This window comes from Cricetulus griseus, chromosome 4 (genome assembly GCF_003668045.3).
Source record: "Cricetulus griseus strain 17A/GY chromosome 4, alternate assembly CriGri-PICRH-1.0, whole genome shotgun sequence".
NCBI classification, from domain to species: domain Eukaryota; kingdom Metazoa; phylum Chordata; class Mammalia; order Rodentia; family Cricetidae; genus Cricetulus; species Cricetulus griseus.
Genome location: NC_048597.1, coordinates 171,434,649 through 171,454,925, shown reverse-complemented (window position 1 = coordinate 171,454,925; position 20,277 = coordinate 171,434,649). Strand labels below are relative to the sequence as shown.

The following is a 20,277-nucleotide window of genomic DNA, read 5'->3' as shown; positions in this document are numbered from 1 at the left end:
GAGGGTTGTACTCCCAACCACTTCTAATATTTACACACAAAGATACTTACTACTGAAGCCTCTAGTCAGTCAATTCCTGAGTATCAGGCTTCCACAAATTAGATGTCCACAGACACAAAATCTTTTGTAGTTCAGGTGTCAAAATGGCTAAATTACTTGGTGTCACCATGAAGTGGGAGCCACTACATGCAACAGTCACTCAGCTTAGCAAATTTGTGCTTGAAGAATCTCTAACCCCCTATTTAAGGTACAAAGTTTAGAAAGGCAGAAAGGTATTTATTTGGAGTGTGTGTGGGGGGGTTGGGAGGTTGTTTTTAAACATTGGTAAGGACCAAACCAAGGGCTCTGTGCATGCTAGGTAAGCACTCTACCTCTGAACTACATTCCCAGGCAAGGCACTGACTTTAACTGAATAGAATCTTGAACCCCTACCCCACAAAAAAGGCCAGGCACAATGGTGCATAATCCCAGCACTTGTGAGGCAGAGACAGGAAGATCTCTGTGAGTTCAAGGCCAGCCCAATCTATAGAGTGAGTTCCAAGATAGCAAGAGATACATAGTGAGACCTTGTCTTGGGAAAGGAAAGAAAAAAGAAGAAACTGTTAAATTACCTAACTAGATGAAAGATAAGGCGTTCCAGTGTATTGAGATGAGTTCGGGAGAGCTGATCAATTACTGAGTACACACCCCGGATTGTCTCCTTTCTCTCCTGAAGGCCTAAAAAAATGGTAAGAATGATAATAGCAAGGGCACAGGTATTCTAGTATTTCAGCCATTATGTGACAGACTGGTTTCACATTAAAACTAACCAACTGTTATATGTAATTATAAATTCTTAGGGCCTAAATATAAATACCTCTATACCAATATATGACACATTTAAAGCACAGAACCCAGCTGGGCAGTGGTGGCCCATGGCTTTAATCCCAGCACTGAGGAGGCAGAGGCAGGCAGATCTCTTGTGAGTTTGAGGCCAGCCTGGTCAATAGACCAAGTGCCAGGATAACCTCCAAAGTTACAAAGAGAAACCCTGTCTTGAAAAACCAAACAAAATAAAATAAAATATTAAGTACAGAGTCCATCTGGTATACAACAGATAGCTAGCTTCATAACTGCAGACACAGTTCTTGCTTAGATTCACAACTGAATGTTAACCCACCCTAAAATCTCCTACTGAATATTTTACTGTTTTTATAACCCACATCTTTTCAGTTACTTTTTGAGAAGCAACAAAGAGGCGCACTCAGAAACTTTTAGAAGAATCTATAAAAAGTCAACATTTGAATAGTTAACAGTACACACTGGCAGTTTTATATTGACTATTACAAGCTTAATTTAGGACCCATAAAGGCTATACGACTATAGGACTTAATAATGAATACAGCAGACGGTATTGTTTATCAAGCATAGGACTTTCCTTTAAACCCAAGAATCTTGTGCTCACCCATGGCTCGAAGAAATTCCTCATAGAGTTCAAAGGTCATGAGTGGATTGGGCAAATCACGAAGCCACTGTTTGAATACGCTCGCAATGACATGTATGTTATAGTCATCTAGGTTTACATTTTCAGCATCTATTTAGAGACAATGATTAGGTAACAAGGACAAAAACATGCAAAAAGATTCAAACAGTTCACAAGTAAACATACTAAAAGCCTTCATGTTTCTTAATTAAACTAGTGTACATCTTCCACAATCTAATTACATGCTTAGAATGGCCACTTCTCACCGTGAAGGAATAGTGTTTGTGTCTATATTTTCAACATCTGTTGTGAACACAAATGTAAAAGATCATGTTTTGATGGAGGAAGAATCAAACTGCTATAGAAGTCTCTAAGTGCCGGGCGTTGGTGGCGCATGCCTTTAATCTCAGCACTCGAGAGGCAGAGGCAGGTGGATCTCTGAGTTCGAGGCCAGCCTGGTCTCCAGATCGAGTGCCAGGATAGGCTCCAAAGCTACAAAGAGAAACCCTGTCTCAAAAAAACAAAACCAACAAACAAACAAAAAAGTCTCTAAGTGCTTACTTTCAATTTTTGTATTTTTCTTGTAGATTGGCCCATATACCTCACTCTTGAGTATCAATGCTTTAGAAGTCCAAGGGAAAAGCCCTAAAAGGGCTGACCTTAATTAAGTTATTCTTGGAGATGAGAAGTCAGAGAAATGTGATGTAAACATCTTCATCCTATTTTGCTTATAAATTTCTTAAGGTTATTGATTAGACTATTAGGATACAGAATGAATGATTTACGTTTGTTCTGTTGCACAGTTCAAGAGCCAAACCTGACATATGCCCATAAACTAGAGTAGACCAAGTTCTGACAGAATTTACTGCCTGAGTTTTATGAAGCATTTCCTGTCATTTTCATACTAATTCATTTCTCACTGATTAGTTCCTGAGAAAAACGAATGTGTTCTTAGTGACACAAAGACAACCTTTGTATCTAAATTTGGTTCAAAAAGAACTATTTTCTTCTAACAATAATAAAATGTGTTAAGTTGAGAATGAAGCCAAAGGCAAGCCTTTGCATATACTTTGGGACTAAGCTTTACACTGATAAGTGCTCAACTCACCATCAGTTTAAATAACTAAGTCCTCAACATGGACAGGGGTAGGAAAATCTACTGCACAGAATACCATCTATAGTCAGAAAAGTAAAGACTAACAGGCAGTACTTTAAATTATGGATTCAAAAAACACAGAATTAAATTCCAACATGGTCACTTGTTGTCAATAAGTAATTAAGCTGTTCTATCAGCCTACTTCCTTATGTATAAATGCAGATAAATGATGTTCCTAAATTCACAAGACAGTTTCAAAAAATCTTTGTTTTTTTGCATCATCATTCCATTTATCTCTCTAAACCTAAATTTTCCTCTTCATAAATTAAGAATATCAGAATCTAATTAGTGTGTTAAATAGATTGAGATCTTTTTCAAGTACCTAACCATACCTTATACAATAAATACTGTCAACACATGTTTGATGAATTAACAAAATACAGTCAAAAGAGTCAAAATTAGCAAACAAGTACCACAGAAAAAGTTCTGACCCTACATTTAGAGACGTAATATGTAATAAAACTGAAATAACTTTTTAAATAAAAGTATTACTTCTTGGTTGGGGTGAGCGGCACACTATCTTACCTGTATCTAAACCTTGTCGAAGCTCCTTGATTTTATTAGTTGAACCAGACTTTCGATAAATACCTTCGGTATAAAGCCCATGCATTTCAATGTAGTTTATGAGCTTTTCAACCACTAAAGGAACAGCTCGGTCTTCACTAGTCAAACGGGACAGTTCAACCCCAAATTGTCGAGATGACAGCTCTGGATCATACTAAATAGAAGACAAATTTTGTTTCTAAATGCATTCAAACACTACAGAACATGCTTAGCCAATCTTTAAGGAATTACTTTTTATTTTTGTAGTTTTATGCAGATAACCCTCAGAGTTGGGAGGAAAGGGAATTATGGTTTAAAAAGTATAAATTGATGAGATACTACTTTTAATCATCTATACTGAGAATGCACAAAAGAAAACAAAGACTAGAGGCAGTGGTAATGGGCTGCTACTTTCTTCCCATCAAAAATCAATTCCAGCATAAGATGAGGTTAATTGTGGGAGTAGGGGGTTCAATTTTATATGCAAAAACAAAACAAAACAAAAAACCAACTTAAAATGTTTGCCAAATACTTTGGGAAATCCACTGAATTTTTTCTAATGCATTAACTTGCTAGTAACTTCTATAACACAAAAATACTTTACCATTTCAAATATAAAACTTTATAAAAATCTTATTTGCAACTGTTTCCTAAGCAAAGGCACACACAGACTGGCCCATGATTAGTGTTAGTGCTCCTTCACTGACATTAGTGGCATATCTAATACCACACATGATTAACTAGCTGAAGTAGCAGGCAGAGAAATTATAATAGAGAAAATTTAAGCAATTCACATACAAAAATGCCAATTCCCAATTCTCTAAGACAGAAACTATTTCTACAAACCTTTCTTTCCTTCTCCTTTATCTGCCCCTTCTAACCTATTATCGCCTTCAACCTTCATCAATCAGTAGGCAAGCTTTTAGTCACTCAGCCTACTCTCTACACTTTTTCTCAATTGAGTCTAATTACCTCTTTCAGCTGCTCAATTAACTACTCTTTCAGTACAGGAAAGCCCGGGCTGGATCTGTAGCTCAGTTGGCAGAGTACTGGCCTAGCTTGCATGAGGCTCTATGTTTGATCCCCAGCACTTGGGAAAGAGAGGCAGGAGAATCAGAAGTTCCAAGTCATCCTAGGCTACACAGAGAGTTCCAGGCTAGTCTGAGCTACATGAGACCCTGTTTCACAAAAACCAAACCCAACCAAAACAAAAAACAACAAAAAAATAGCAGCTAAGGATCTCCAAAAGATCTGATGCTTAACACTGAAGTTGAGAAGCAGGTGATACCCAAGAAAGCAAGAGAGGATTAGGCAATGGAGAGCCAAGGAGTCTGTGATGCTAAGTCATCTAGTATGGCTAAACTAAAAGTGAACAACAACAACAAAAACCTAGGCAGAGGCTATAAAGTGCTTTATTCTGACAGCTAAGCAACACTACTGGAGAATTTTAAACAGCGAAGAGTCAGTTTTCTATTATTGTGCATCTATACATTTTACATGTCAGCACTTAAATCTCAGAGAGTTGATTTCACATTTAATTTAAAGGAGTTAAATCAGTGTCAAATAACATCTCTAATACTATTTCAAGGTCTGAGGCAGAATATTTAGAATGTTTAAAGGATGCACAGTAAATGTTAGTACTGTCACCATATCAACTTAGCTAAACTTAGTTGCTAAGTATATATGGCTGAGTCTGTGAGCTCCAAATTTAGTAAGAGACTGGGAGTGATCAAGGAAGATACCTGTAGTCAGCCTTGGGCCTCCACATATGTATACCCACACACAATATCCACCTCTTTCACCTTACATTTCGATATTTTTCCAATCTTCCAGCCTGGGTATTTTCTGTAGCTTTTTAGTTCACTCACCTTCCCTTCTGTACAGGCTGCTAAAAAAAATTCTCTCTCTCTCTCTCTCTCTCTCTCTCTCTCTCTCTCTCTCTCTCTCTCTCTGTCTGTGTCTCTCTTTCTCTCTCTCCCTTCTTTTTTTGGTATTTGGAGACAGGGTTTCTCTACGTAGCTTTGGAGCCTGTCCTGAAACTCGCTCTGTAGACCAGATTGGCCTTGAACTCACAGAGAGCCATCTGCCTCTGCCTCTTGAGTGCCAGGATTAGGCATGTGCTACCACCAACAGATAAAAACTCATAGGAATTTACAATTTAATTTAAAATCAACTGCATTTATCTTTCTAGAATCTCCACTTGACTCTGTTAAAAATCTATACTTATGTATTTTAGTTCATTGGTGAACTCCATCTTTTAAAGCTAATATTTAAACATATCCATTAAAGCTTAAAACTATATATACCAGATGCTTAAGTAACTACTGGAATCTATTTTATTGACTATTTACTAAGTAGTTCAGTTCTTTGTGTCTGGTATGATATTTGGAAAAATTATAATAGTGCTGAGTGATGTTCTCTCTCTTTGAAGAGGTTCCTCCTCTCTTGTACATGCTCAAAATAAGGAAATATCATCACAATCTAATTAAGAACCACCTCAAAGCTAATGGTAAATTTTGTTCAGTTAGTCTATCAATGATTCACCCCTATTCCTAGGGTGTATTTCTTGAAATAGCTCTGCATCGAGAGTCTGGGGAACTGGTTCCACTTTGATGGCTAATCCTAAAATTCTCTTTTCTCTCCTTAGCATTGTAGAACTCTGGAAAATCCTAATTAGCTGAGGCCACTGAGGCTAAATAGCTTTGAAGTTAAAAAACCATGTCCTGAAACAAAATATTCCTAAATTTTAGCCTTATTTCTCTTATGAACAAACCATGGTGGTTCATATCTTTACAGTATGGAACCTCCCCACCCCCATAGTCCTAAGAGATTGCTAAAGCCTCAACAATCTTTTCTGACTTCTGTATGTAAGATCTCTACACAGAATACTGTTTGGTTGTTGCTTTCATGATTACATTTCTATTGCTGTGATAAAACACCAAGACCAAAGTAACTTGGGAAAAAAGGGTTTGTTCTGCTTACACTTCCGTATCACAGTTAAAAGAAGTTAGGGCAAGAACTTAAGGCAGGTACTGAAGTGGAAGCCATGGAAGAACACTGCTTACTGGCTTACTTCTCTCATGGCTTGATCAGCTTGCTTTCTTACAAAACTGAGGAAACTACCTGCCCAGGGTTAGCACCACCCAAGGTGAGCTGGGCCTTCCCACATCAGTCACTAGTTAAGAATTTTAAAAAATGGCCTGGTATGGTGGTGCATGCCTTTAATCCCAGCACTCAAGAGGCAGAAGAAGGTGGATCTCTGTGAGTTGGAGGCCAGCCTGGTCTACACCATGAGTTCTAAGACTGCCAATGATACATAATAGACCCTGTCTTAAACAACAAGGACAACAAAGGTTATTTCCTTGAAGATTCATGTTCAGTATTTTTTAGGTTTCTATACTCAAATACAAGTATTTGATAATAACAGCTCTCTAAGTATATGCCGTTGTTCATGGCTAAAATGCTAATAGTGAACCTTAAAGATAACTCCTCAGAAAACTTAGGAATATTTAACTCAGTAGGAGAAGCCTTTTTCCAAATTGCAACTTGTGAATCAACTTAGCAGCTCACATAAAGTCAAGGTAAAGGTTTCAAGAAAATTAATTCAGTTATATACATACATCTCCACATATGCATATTGAATTATGACATAAAACATACTTCTTAATGTGACTAGGGTAATGACATTTGAAAGCCACTATATTATAAAGCCATCAAAAAAGCCCCAACTTCTTTTCACGTGGCCAAAAGACCTGCATATCCACTGTGTAGTCCTGAGGGTGGGAATATCTTACCTTTTTGGAGCACTTGGCTGTGGTTTTCAGACAGCACTTCTTATGGCAAGCATACTTACACACTGGAAAACAGGTTAAAGATGCAGCAATTTTAGTCTACAAATCAATGGCAAGAGCTTATCAAGTCCTCAACTGCAATTTGGATACAGTTTGTTTCTTTAGAGCTGAATCTGCTCTAAGGCCATGAATATATTTTGTTTAAGCTAACCTCTATTAAGGGAAATGAAGTTGAAAACATCACTTAACATTTTCAGTCAGTGTCAATGAACAAGCTTTCTAGTCTTTCTAGGGTGCCTGTCCTACTGTATTCATGTCCCCCACCCACACACCCAATTCCAACAGGTTACTTGTCTCTCTTTATAATTTGATTCACAAGTTCGTGTCTATGTTCTCCCAAGTGCTCTAAAACCTGTTGAAACTCAGAAATTCCAATTAAGAATCATGACTATGCACAAAGGCATTATTGTCAAAAAATGGTTACCGAAATTGGCAGTTTTTAAAACAAAACAAAACAAAACAAAACAGGAAAGGGCTTATTTATTATCCCCAAAGGACCAGAATAGAGCTCTAAGGAAAAATAATATAAGCAGAGTATTAGATATGCTAGGGAACATACGATCAAAAAAAAAAGTTTAGGGCAAAAATGATTTCTAGGCTTGGGAGGCAAAGGTAAGAAGATCTCTATTAGTTCCATAGAGAAACACTGTTCAACTTCTTGGCAAACTAACAAAATATTCTTTCTTTTAAAAAAAAATACTTTATTTAACTTTATTTTATGTGCATTGATGTCAGATCCCCTGGAACTGTAGTTGCAGACAGGTGTGAGTGGCCATGTGGGTGCTGGGAATGGAACTCGGGACCTCTGGAAGAGCAGCCAGTGCTCTTAACTACTGAGCCATCTCTCCAGCCCCCAAGATATTCTTTCTTAAACTTAAATTTTTTGTTTTCTTTTTTTTTAAAGTGTGGTTTTAGCACCAAGTAAATTTTTTAAGGTTTTATTTATTTATTATGTATACAACATTCTGCTTCCATGTATATCTGCACACCAAAAGACGGCACCAGATCTCATTACAGATGGTTGTGAGTCACCATGTGGTTGCTGGGAATTGAACTCGGGACCTCTGGAAGAGCAGTCAGTGCTCTTAACCTCTGAGCCATCTCTCCAGTCCCTAATTTTTTATGTTTTCAAAACTAAAATCAAGTAGAAAAGGCCATGGTATTAAACTGGTAAGGTCACCAAGAGTCTTGAAAACCATTAATTCTATAGAGAAAACAATCTAAATCCACGTTGGCTATAAAAAAGCAATTCTCTAAACCAGCAGTTCACAATCTGTGGGTTAAATATCAGATATTTTGCATATCAAATACTACAACCCCTAACAGTAGCAAAATTAGTTAGGACGCAGCAATGAAATAATTTTATAGTTGGTGGTCATAACATGAGGAACTGTATTAAAGGGTCAAAGTATGAGGAAGGTTGAGAACTGCTCAGTCTAAAGCCATAGTGTTTATATCAAATACATTTCAGATTATTTCCCATTATCAATCTCATTATAATTTTTAAGATCACTTGATAATAAAATGAAAGTTCTTGCTTCATTCAAGTTTGAATCTGAAATCACCACAGGATCATTATTTAAAAGTTTATTCCCCATTAGTGACACCATTTTGGGAGGCTATGCAATCATTACAAGGTGGAAACTCACTGGTTGAAGTAGGTCACTAGAGGTGGGCATTTGAAGATTACATCTTGCCCTCATGTGGGTCACAATCTCTGCTTTTTGGTTTGCCTCTATCACACAACCCAATGGGCATGAAGGACTACAATCCCTAAAAACATGAGTCAAAACAAATGTTTCTTCCCTTAAGTTGTTTCTATTAGGCACTGTGATTACACTAATACAAAACTAATACAGAAAACTGGTACCAGAGAAGTGGGGTTGCTGTCTTGGCTAAACTTGACAAAGTTATTTTAAGTCCTTGAAACTGATTTGGGAGAGGAATGTGGAAAAATATGGAACTTGAGGATAGAAAAGCCCTAGTCCTAGAATGTTGTAAGTAGAACTTGATGAGATATTCTGGAAGGAATCTGGAAAACCAGACTGCTAATAAAAACAAGACAGTGAAGGCCAGGGTCATATGTGCAAACAATGCCCTTATGGAGGATTGAACTAGAGGCTGTTTGTATTTTGGGGCAAAGCATTTATCTCTGTTGATCCAGGTCTGAAATTTTGAGTGAGGCAGAATTAATGGCCTAATTAATTTGATGGAGGAAATTTCAAGAGAACACAGCATTCAGACTGTAGTCTGGTTACTGCTGCCTACATTTAGCCAAGTTTATATTGATAACTGAAAAGTAAAATTAATAAATTTTAAGATTTGTCAGGAAATGGACACATATGTATGGACAAAAAGACCTTGGTTGTTAAAGAGTTTGGCAGCATTAAAAAGAAAATGTTAACTGGGTGGTGGTGGAACACTAATCCCAGCACTTGGAGACAGAGGTAAGCAGATGTCTGAGTTTCAGGCCAGCCTGACCTAGAGTGAGTTCCAGGAAAGCCAAGGCAACACAGAGAAAAGAAAAGAAAAACAAAACAAAAGGGGAAAAAGAAGACGGTATATTTGCACTGGAACCATAGGAAGGGTTCCTTGAAGACATTTCAGGCAGTCATGACAGTCTTTCCAGAGCAACTTGCAGAGTAGCATAAAACTTCAATTCATTTGAAAGACTGCATTAAAGAGGGCATTAACCATAGTGTTAAACTCACAAAGGGCTAACTAGCAAATTGTTTTCCAAAGTTCAGTTGCTCAGGCACTAAGAAGTACTACAGTTACAGTCCAAGAAGGCTTGATTATTTATTACTCCAACTTGACATGCATATGGTACTAGTTTTACACACATGTGGACACAAGAGAGAACCATAAAGGCTTTTCCCTCGAAGATGTCCAATACTTACATTTGCAAACAGAGGCTCTGTCCATTATCCATATCAAGGAAGAACAGTATTCACAGTATGTAGGGATGCTATACTGGGTAGCTTTAAAGATGTGGCCATTGTGCTCTTCCACCTGAATGAAAAGATTTCACTATTTATACTACAGCCAATGAAGTAAATGCTTCCCTAACATGTTTGGCAAATGGGAAATCCTCTAACTTCTTGCTAAGACTTCACCAGGTATTTATTCCAGGTTGAGTCTGTCCATTAGATATGTAGATATTACCAAAACAATGTAATTCCAACAAGCATTTGATGGCTACCTTATGTGACTGAGTCACATGTTAAATTGAAAGCAGCATTTCTAAAATATTTTTCAATTCCAGAAATGTTTTACATTATTGAAAATCACCCATGACCTCAAAAGGCTTTTGTTTTCATGAATTATACCTATTGCTATTTAGAAATTAAAACTGAAAATTTAGCACATTAAGCATTAACATAATCATTTTATGCTTTTTTTCCTATTTTTTATATGTTTATGTTGGTTACCATAAAAAAGAAAATGGTTTCATTGTGATATTATCAATACATACATTTCTTTCTTGTTTATTTGTTTGAGACAGGGCCTCACTATGTAGCCCTGGTTGTCCTGGAACTCCCTATGTAGACAAGGATGACCTTGAACTCACAAAGATCCAGTGGGATTAACGGCCACTGACTTGCCTGGCAAATTTGTTCTTGTTGGCTCTCTTGCTATTCTTGATGGTTTCCTTCCCTGAAATAGTTCCCTGTTCTGCTTTCATGACACACACATTACCCTCTCATGCTCTTCCCCAACTCAAGACATCACTCTCACATTTCACTTTCTACTTTCACGATCTACATATATATTTAATATATAAAATTTAAACCTATAAGCTACATGAGATAAAACATGTGATATTCATTTCAGACTTGTTTATTTCACTTTGTATGACAGCTCCATACATATTACTGAAAATATCATAATTTCATTCTTTATTATCATTTAAAATTTCATTGTATATATGAAGTATTTTCTTTACCCATTAATCTGCTGATAAGCATCTGCCTTCATATCTTGAATGTTGTGAATAGTGCAGCAATAATCATGACTAGTCAAGTATCTCTGTGGTATGCCATCTTAGAATCTTTTGAGTATATACCCAAAAGAGGCACAGCTAGATTATATGGTAATTCTTTTGAGGAACTACCATACTGATTTCCATGTGGCTGTACTAGTTTATATTGTCATTGGTAGGGGTCAAGTGTTCTTCCTCTTTCCTCATATCCTTAGTTAACAACAGCCATTCTAACTGAGTGAAGTAGAATCTCAAAGTAGTTTTAATCTGTATTTCCATGATGGCTGAGGCTGTTGAACATTTTTCATATATTACCCTTTTACTTCTTTTTTATTTTTTTGAGAAAATTTGCAATTCAGCTGACTATATGAAATATTCTTATTTTGGTTTTTAAGTTTTGAAGTATTACAGATTCGGTCAGATGTATTGTTGGCAGACGGCCTCCCCACCTTTGTCTCTTCATTTGTGTTTTCTTTGGTTGTGAAGTAACTTTTTAATTTTGTGCAACTCCATTTGTCAATTCTTGGGATTATTTCCTATGTTGTTAGTTCTGGTCAGAATGTCCTTGCCTATACCTATCATCTGGAATATTTTGCCTAGGATTTCTTCTAGCAGCTTTGTGCTTTCAGATTTTATATTAAGGTCATTGATCCATTTTGAATTCATTTCTGAATTTTGACTTGATTTCTGTACAAGGTGACAGATATTGATGTTGGTATTCAGTTTTCTCAGTTCCATTTGTTAAGAGGCTATATTTTCCCCATTTTACGTTTTTTTGATGCCTTTGTCAAATGTTAAGTATCAATGTGTTTGTTTATGGGTCATCTATTCTATTCCATTGACCTAGCATACCTTTGTTTGTATTGGAACCATGTTGGTTTTCTTGAGAGGATTTCTCTGTGTAGCTTTGGAGCCTGTCCTGGAATTCACTTTGTAGATCAGGCTGTCCCCAAACTCACAGAGGTCTGCCAGTCTCTGCCTCATGAGTGTTGGGATTAAAGTTGTGCTCTACCACTGCCAGACCAGAACCATGGTGTTTTTGTTATTATGGCTCTGTAGTGTAGTTTGAGTACAAGTATTGTGGTACCTCCAGCATTATTCTTTCTTCTTAGGATTGCTCTGGCATTCAGGGTATTTTTTGCTTCCATCCAAATTTTAGAAACTACACTGAAAGTCTTTTGATAATGGTCCTAAATATTAATTCTGTCAATACATGAGCATGGAGATCTTTTTCCATGTTCTAGTACATTTTTCTTTGGTAAGGTCTTTTTTGTTTTTTTAAGCTATTATGAATGGGATCTTTTTTTCTCAGCAAGTTCATTACTGGGAGTAAAAAGGTATTTTATGTTATTTTTTTATCCTGTCATATTGCATAAAGTATTTACCACATGTAATAGGCTATTGGCAGTGTCTTTAGGGTTTTGTGAGTATAGAACCATGTCATTTGTATATTGGGATAATAAGACCTTTTATTTGTATTTTTTATTTGTATTTCTTTTATTTTTGTTCCCTTGTCTTACTGCTCTAGCTATGATTTTGAATATTACACAGACTAAGTGTAGAAAATGGGCATGATTGTTTTGTTCCTGATGTTAGGGGTAATGCTTTCACGGTTTCCCCTGCTGAATATAATGTTGGCTCTGGATTTATAAAATATTCTATTTATTATGTTGATGTATCTTCCATCTCCAGTTTCTTCTTTTTTATTTTCTATCTATCTATCTATTTTTGAGACAGGGTTTCCATGTACCTTTGGAGCCTGTCCTGGAACTAGCTCTGTAGACCAGGCTGGCCTTGAACTCAAAGATCCGCCTGCCTCTAGCCTCCCAATTGCTGGGATTAAAGGCATGTGCCATCATTTCCAGTTTCTTAGTGGATTTTATCAATAAGGGTTGTTGAATTTTGGCAAAGATTTTTTCTGTGGATATAGTCATGTACTCTGGAGTCTTAAATGTATTTATGAGCTTTATATAATTATTGATTTGCACATGTCAAATCATCCTTGTATCCCTGGAATGAAAGACACTTGGTCATGGTACATGCATGGCCTTTGTCTTAGTTAAGGTTTCTCTTGCTGTGAAGAGGCATGATGACCATGGCAACTCTTACAAAGAAAAAACTTTTAATTGGGTGGCTTACTTACTACAGTTCAAAGGTTTAGTCCATTATCATCATGGCAGGAAGCAAGGCAGTATGCAGGCAGACATGGTGCTGGGTAAGTAGCTGATAGTTCTACACCTTGACTCACAGGTAACAGGAAGTGATCTGTCTCACTGGGTGTGGCTTGAGCATGTATGAGACCTCAAAGCCTACCTCCACAGTGACAGACTTCCTCAAACAATACCACAGCCACTCCAACAAGGCCATACCTCCTCATAGTGCTACTCTCTTTAGGGGCCATTTTCTTTTAAACCACCACAGTCTTCTTACTAAGCTCTTGAATTCTGTTTGCAAATGTTTTATTAAAAATTTTTGTGTCTGCATTCATCAAGTACACTGATCTACAATTTATGTTGTATCCTTATCTGGTTTTAATGTCTGAGTGATGCTGGTTTCAAAGGTTTGGTGGAACTGAGCAGTATGTCCATTTGCTCTTCGATTGTACTTTACTGAAAGACTGTTTCTTAAATTAGCTACAAAACAGCTTACAAAAATATATACATATATTTGTTTTCCTGATAATTGCCATTCTGACCAATGTGATCCGGAATTTCTGAGTAGTTACAATTTGTATCTTTCTTGATGGCTAAGGATGTTGATGCTTTTAAAAATATTTATTGCTCATTTGTATTTTTTTCTTTTGAGAACTCTACATTCAGTGCTTCAACCCATTTTTTTTTTCAACTGGGTTATTTTTTTCTTGCTACAAAGGAACTTTTTTTTTAAGATTTTATTTATTTATTACTTATACAACATTCTGCTTCCATGTATATCTGCACACCAGAAGAGGGCACCAGGTCTCATAACACGGTTGTGAGCCACCATGCGGTTGCTGGGAATTGAACTCAGGACCTATGGAAGAGCAGTCAGTGCTCTTAACCTCTGAGCCATCTCTCCAGCCCCACAAAGGAACTTTTTAATTTCACAAGATCCTGTCAACTGTTAATCTGTCCACATGCCCACCATCTTGAAGTGTTGTCTCAACTATTTTTTTCCCTAGCAATTTTAGGCCTAATGATAAGGTCTTTGGAGTTGATTTTTATGCAGACTGAGAGCTAAGGATATAGTTTCACTCTTTTATATTCTTACTAACTTTCCCAGCACCATTATAATATATTAAGGATATAACCCAATCAACTTTAAAATGCTGAATAACCCAACAATGAAATACAAATGACTAGCAGGCACATGAAAAGATGTTTAACATCATTAGCCATGAGGGAAACCCAAATTAAAATCACAATACCACTGGATAACCAAATAGAACAGCTGCAGCATAAAGATACACAGTAACACAGGTACTGGAGAATGTTGAGATTAGAACTCTCCCAGTACTATAGGTAGCATTCCTACTTGGAAAACTGGTTAGCAGATTCTGAAATTTTTAACTAGAATATTATGACCCAAAATTATATCTTCAAGATTATATATAATAGAAATCTAGCATACATCCATAAACCAATGAAAATGTCTAACAACTGGTAAATAAAATGTGAAGGAAAGGGTTGGAACTATATAAATCAGTGGTAGGATAATTGCCTAGCATGCCAAACATCCTCAGCACCCCACCCCCCACCCCACCCCACCCCCGCTGCCCAAAGTGGTATGTGTACAGTGCAATTCTACTGAATACTCAATGTAGCTGACTACTGATACAATAACATGGCTGAATCTCAAGAATACCATATGCAAGAACCAGGAATTGTTCATATAGAGCTAAATTATAGAAACAGTTAAACAAGTTAGAAAACAGTTACTTATACCATTTTGAGAAAATATTCCTAATTTTCTTCCATTTTAGGAAACCCCTACTAAAAGTAGGTGTTCTTGGGATTTCAAGTCATTGTCATTCTAAGTTTTTAAAAGGCATGTGTATACCCTATGGATCTAGTAAACCCATTACTAAACCTCCTTATCAATAAAAATATAAGATCTGTTTCAAAAAGCTACTGAGCTGGGAGGCATTATTTTTTATATTATACCAAGAGTTTATCTTACCAGATCAGTTTCTTTTTTTCTCCTTTTCTTTCTTTCTGTTTTAGGCACCTATCGGGGGCAAGCAGAAACATAAATTGGGATTACAAAAGACTAACATACTCTCTTCTTTGCAAATGTTTGAACAGCTTCTACAAATAATAAACAGTTCTTTATTCTTTAAGAGTAACTGTGCAGAGCTAAACCAAATTTGAGAAACTATTTAAGTTTGGTAAAATGAAGTGCTAACAAAATCAGAAGTTCTTTAGAGAATGATCTCTTTTTAAGTGGCACACCATTTTTAGACATTTTAATCACTAGTCAAATGGTCAACTATAAAGGTTTTGCCATCTACAATGAACATAAACATAAAGGGGTTATATGGAGCATGGAAGAGCCCTGATGACTAAAAAACAGAAGAGCTTAAATCTATCCTTTAACAGCCATCAACTTGCAAAACAGCATATAAACCTAGTAAGAAACTTTTTGTATTAATATACAAGCCTGACATCCACAACACAGGATTTCTAGAAATACACTGATAACCTTGTTTAAACAGATATCTCTTTAATTAAAACACACACTTTTTTTTTTTCCAGACAGGGTTTCTCTGTGTAGCTTTGGAGCCTATCCTGGCACTCTCTTTGGAGACCAGGCTGGCCTCGAACTCACAGAGATCTGCCTGCCTCTGCCTCCCAAGTGCGGGGATTAAAGGCATTCACCACCAACGCCCAGCCAAAACACACACTTTTTTTAATTAGATTTTTTTTCTATATAAAAGAGTCTGTCTTTGACCACTCCATCCAGAGTGATGGGATTACAAGTATATGTCACCACATTCAAGAAGTATTTTTTGGTCTTTTCCAGGTTGGCCTCAAACTCACTGTATAGCTAAGTTTGACCATGAATTAACTGATCCTTCTACCTCTACTCCAGAGTGTGAGGATTAGTGATGTGTGCCTCCACACCTTGTTTTATATGGTACTGGAGCTCCGATCTGAGCTTCATGTATATTTGGCAAGTACTCTAGCAATTGAGCTATGTTCCTAACTCCTACCTAACTATCTCTTTTGTAACACAGATTACAAAGTGTTTGCTAGCTGTAAAGCAAGATTTAATTAAAATATTAAGCAGTACAATTTCCTAGCTCCTAACAGGACCGAAAAGTAAAGATTAATATTACTAATGTTTAAATTTCCCCCCAAAACACATTTTTTCTTAAAAACTGTTTCAAGAGAGATCTAATTTGTAGGTTCTTAGGTAAAAGATACTCATAATTCATTTCACCTTTAACCATATTTTTCAGAAGCCAATTCATGTGTAAATCTCCATTAAAGCTGAAAGTATAATATTGAGGGCACACTATTAAGTTTTAATTGTAAAGGATATGTTCAGTGAAAACAAGTGCAGAAAAGAATATATGGCAAAGTTAGAACAGAGTTCAGGGGATCTAAAGAAATGATAGATTGTTGCATTCTCTGTGATATTTTGCTGAAATACATTGTTACAGTTACTCATAATCCAGCCTGCTTTTGAACTATGACTCTCCTGCTTCATCCTCTTCAGTATTTGACTACTAGCATGTGCCACCATAAACAACATAATCAAAATACATTGCATAGATGTAGAAAAATCATAGTGAAACCTATCATTGTATAGAAATAATATACACTAATACTAATAAAAATGTTTCCTAAATAGATTCCTTACAAAGAATTCATAATTTAATGGAAACCAAAATGTAACTCATTTACCTTTGAGCCTGTGCTATCCAGAGTCTTGAATTCATTCATGTATTCATCTAAAAACACCTTGAATGTGTTAACCCAAACTCTCACTGGAGATTCATTCCAATCACGTTGCTCAAGCCTCATGGTCTTTTCCAAAATCTGTTCAAACAGTGCGTACAGGTCTTTATATCGTATGCTTTTCCCATCGTCCATCTAATGAAAAGAAAATGTTAATTAAGTTTTATGAAGACATTCTTTAAAGACTGATTCAAGTTATACTGGGGAACATAGGTTAGGATCTTGACATAGTTTATAACTAGCCAGCTCAAGAGGTTTTGTAGTGTTTGCAAAGACCTACTATAGAATAAAATGTAAACAAGATAAACCTACTACACATGAGTAAAAGACCTAACAGGTGAACTAATATAATAATTAAAAAAAAAGTCCTAACAGTTGAAGTAACATAATAGTTAAGCAAGTCCTAAGAATTGCTCCTTTGAGTCTGGCTTTATAGCTATGTTGAATTGTGAATATCTCTTAACATGGTCTTAGCTTACCGCCAAGGCAGATGAGTAAGAGCTGAAGATATTTTGCCGAAATTCTTTCAGGGCTTTTTTAAATACAACATCCACTAATGTATCTTTCTTGCTGTCTTCATTATCTAGGTCATTCATCTAGGGACCAACCACAGAAAATTAATAATCAACTCACCAAAAAAGATACAAATGCAATAGTTGAAATGTCTCAAGTAATGGCTATTCTAAAAGTACAAGCCACTGGCCATGACAGAGCTTAATTAAGAAAAGGACAGTACACTAGATCACATCTAAGTTCCCTTCTAAAATGTTGATTTTATAGTTCTGTTAACAGAAAAACTATAGAAGTACAACAAGCTTCACCTTCATGTATGACAATAATGAAATCACAGTGGAGACTGAAACTTTAAATCCTGTCTGTGCATTTCCTATTATCTGAACTATCGATGCCTGAATTACTGAAGAAGTTTTAATCCATCTTTTTACAACAGCATATCCTGTATATACAAGCTATATATACAACAGCACATCCTGTATATACAATCTTCTTGAAGGCTATAACTCAGCAAGCAAAGTGTACCTTTTTCAGAAGAAATTCATCCATACTTTTTAAATCACTGGCACTTGCTATGATTTGGACAGAGTCATTTTGCCAATGTATAGAATCCAAAGCCACACTGCTGATTTTCACACCTCTCCTACGCTTTGCCTTTGGAGAAGGCTCCTTATTCTCTTTGAACTCTTTTCGGCAACTCCCAGGCAGTTCTGGGCTCAAGGGAGGTGTTGGGTGATACTGAGTTAATTCTACAATTCAAAATAGATATAAAAAGATATACTTAGTTAAAAAATATTGAAAATCTTCATTCTTACTGTAAAAATCTTAGTCCCAAGATGAGCAAGAATATGCAACAAACTAGCATATTACACTGTTCATTCAGTTGTAACTTTGCTATACTTGTTTGAAGGAGATCCAGTTATATCGAAATCTAACCAACAAACAAGAGAATTGGAAAAATCACAATTTTTATTATAGTACATTCATGAACACATCAGCAATACTGTCTGTTGATAGTTAACAACTTGTTAGGGAATCAAGTGGCTCACCTGGCTTGCTTTTGCTCTAATATCTTAAGTATTTAGCATTTTCTTACACATAACCCTTATAACTGTCTAAATTTTCATAGGATTTGTGGAGTAAACAGGCAGTATATATTACAGAAGAAGCACCACGGTTTTTTGGTTTTTTTTCTTTTTTGTATTTTTCCATACTAGGGAATAAAATTCTATGCAGTCCATTACAATTGAGAACCAGAACTAGATTAGACTTGCAAGCCCCATCAGAAGCCTGAGGAGAATGTTGACCTCTTCTCATTGCACAGGTGCATCTACCCTCAACAACAGCTTATCCTAATTCCATCTAAAAGCTAACTCTGATAATGAAACAAAACAAAAAGTAGTTCCCTATATAAAAAATGCCATTTCAGACAGAAATTGGAACAAACTCAATCTCAATTGGGGCCATGAATCCAAAATGATTGATAGATAAATACATAGATACATACATACATACATACATATATCTCACATATAATACATACATATGTAGATAGATATAAACTGACTTCACTATAACTTACTAAAAAATTACTTCATTTTGCAAAGTCAGTACCTTAGAATGAAATACCAATATCAAGTAAATTATAATAGAAGTTTAGCATTAAAAATAAAGGCTACCTTACTAAATTTTTACCTAAACATAAATAAAAAGCATAATCCTAATTTTTATAAAGCTCCTTATATAATGATATCTGCTTATAATGTATATTTTCAACTAACAAGCCTAATCACTCATTTTGTGGGGGGGGGTATAATAGACTATAATTACTGAAAATGATAAATTTAGACTGATTATTGTCAAATAAGATATTAAGAAAATGAACACTTGAGTAATGCAATGGGGGAAATTAAGTTTTTCCAAGCAGAGTTAGATCAGGGTTAGAAAATCACTGAATTTATTATTTTTATCCATATCAGTTGGTCAGTTGACAGGAACTAAGCCACAAGATACACAATGAGGGGTTAATTTCTCTACCATTCTTTCAAGTGCTAGTTGCTGATAAATACTTTCAAATATATTACAGCTACGTACTAAAAGTCAAAAGAATAGCAGCATTATGAAATGGTAGGCATCTGCTAAGCATTAATGTATAGTAGATGTGACATAATAGATGTCAAGTTGACAGGATCTAAAATCACTTTGGAGACAATCTCTGGGCATGACTGTGAGGGATTATCTCAATTAGGTTGAGTCAGAAGAGCACCATTAAATGTAAGTAATACCATTCTGTGGGCTAGGGTCCCAGACTCTTCTGTCTGCTTCCTGAATGCAGACTTATGTTCATGCTGCCATGCCTCAGTTGTCCTTAAACTAGAAGCTAAAATAATTTTTTTTTTTTTTTTTTTTTTTTTTTTTTTTTTTTTTTTGGTTTTTCAACACAGAGTTTTTCTGTGTAGCAGCTCTGGCTGTCCTGGCTCCCTCTGTAGACCAGGCTGGAAATTCTTCCTTTTGCTTTGATAAGGTATTTTGCCACAGTAATGAGGAAAGTAACTAACACAGTAAATACCTGACATACATTACAATGGCTAAGAATGGGGACTCTGTGCCAAGCATGAGGCAGGACTGTCTCAAATTCAAGGCCACCAGGGCTACAGTGTAAGACTTTTTTAAAAAAAAAACACCAAAAAGAATATGATTATTGCTGGTTGTGGTGGTGCACGCTTTTCATCCAAGCACCCAAAGATAGAGGTGGATCTCTGTTGAGTTCAAGGCCAGCCTTGATAGTTCCATGACAGCCAAATCTACACAGAGACCTTATCCTAAAA

The 20,277-nt window shown here is 36.1% G+C and overlaps 1 protein-coding gene across 6 annotated transcripts in view; it reads right to left on the bottom strand.

Moving 5' to 3' along the window:
* Myo9a (myosin IXA) overlaps positions 1 to 20,277 on the bottom strand; it is a 178,756-nt gene that overhangs the window by 21,383 nt on the left and 137,096 nt on the right. For all 6 annotated transcript variants that reach the window (XM_027414855.2, XM_027414857.2, XM_027414860.2 and 3 more), the window contains 9 exons: positions 17,975 to 18,198; positions 17,416 to 17,532; positions 16,883 to 17,071; positions 15,153 to 15,200; positions 9,913 to 10,024; positions 6,956 to 7,017; positions 3,144 to 3,336; positions 1,445 to 1,573; positions 612 to 717 (listed from right to left, as the gene is read on the bottom strand). In XM_027414855.2, the coding sequence (XP_027270656.1) occupies positions 612 to 717; positions 1,445 to 1,573; positions 3,144 to 3,336; positions 6,956 to 7,017; positions 9,913 to 10,024; positions 15,153 to 15,200; positions 16,883 to 17,071; positions 17,416 to 17,532; positions 17,975 to 18,198 (1,180 nt within the window). The remainder of the gene's footprint in view (positions 1 to 611; positions 718 to 1,444; positions 1,574 to 3,143; positions 3,337 to 6,955; positions 7,018 to 9,912; positions 10,025 to 15,152; positions 15,201 to 16,882; positions 17,072 to 17,415; positions 17,533 to 17,974; positions 18,199 to 20,277) is intronic.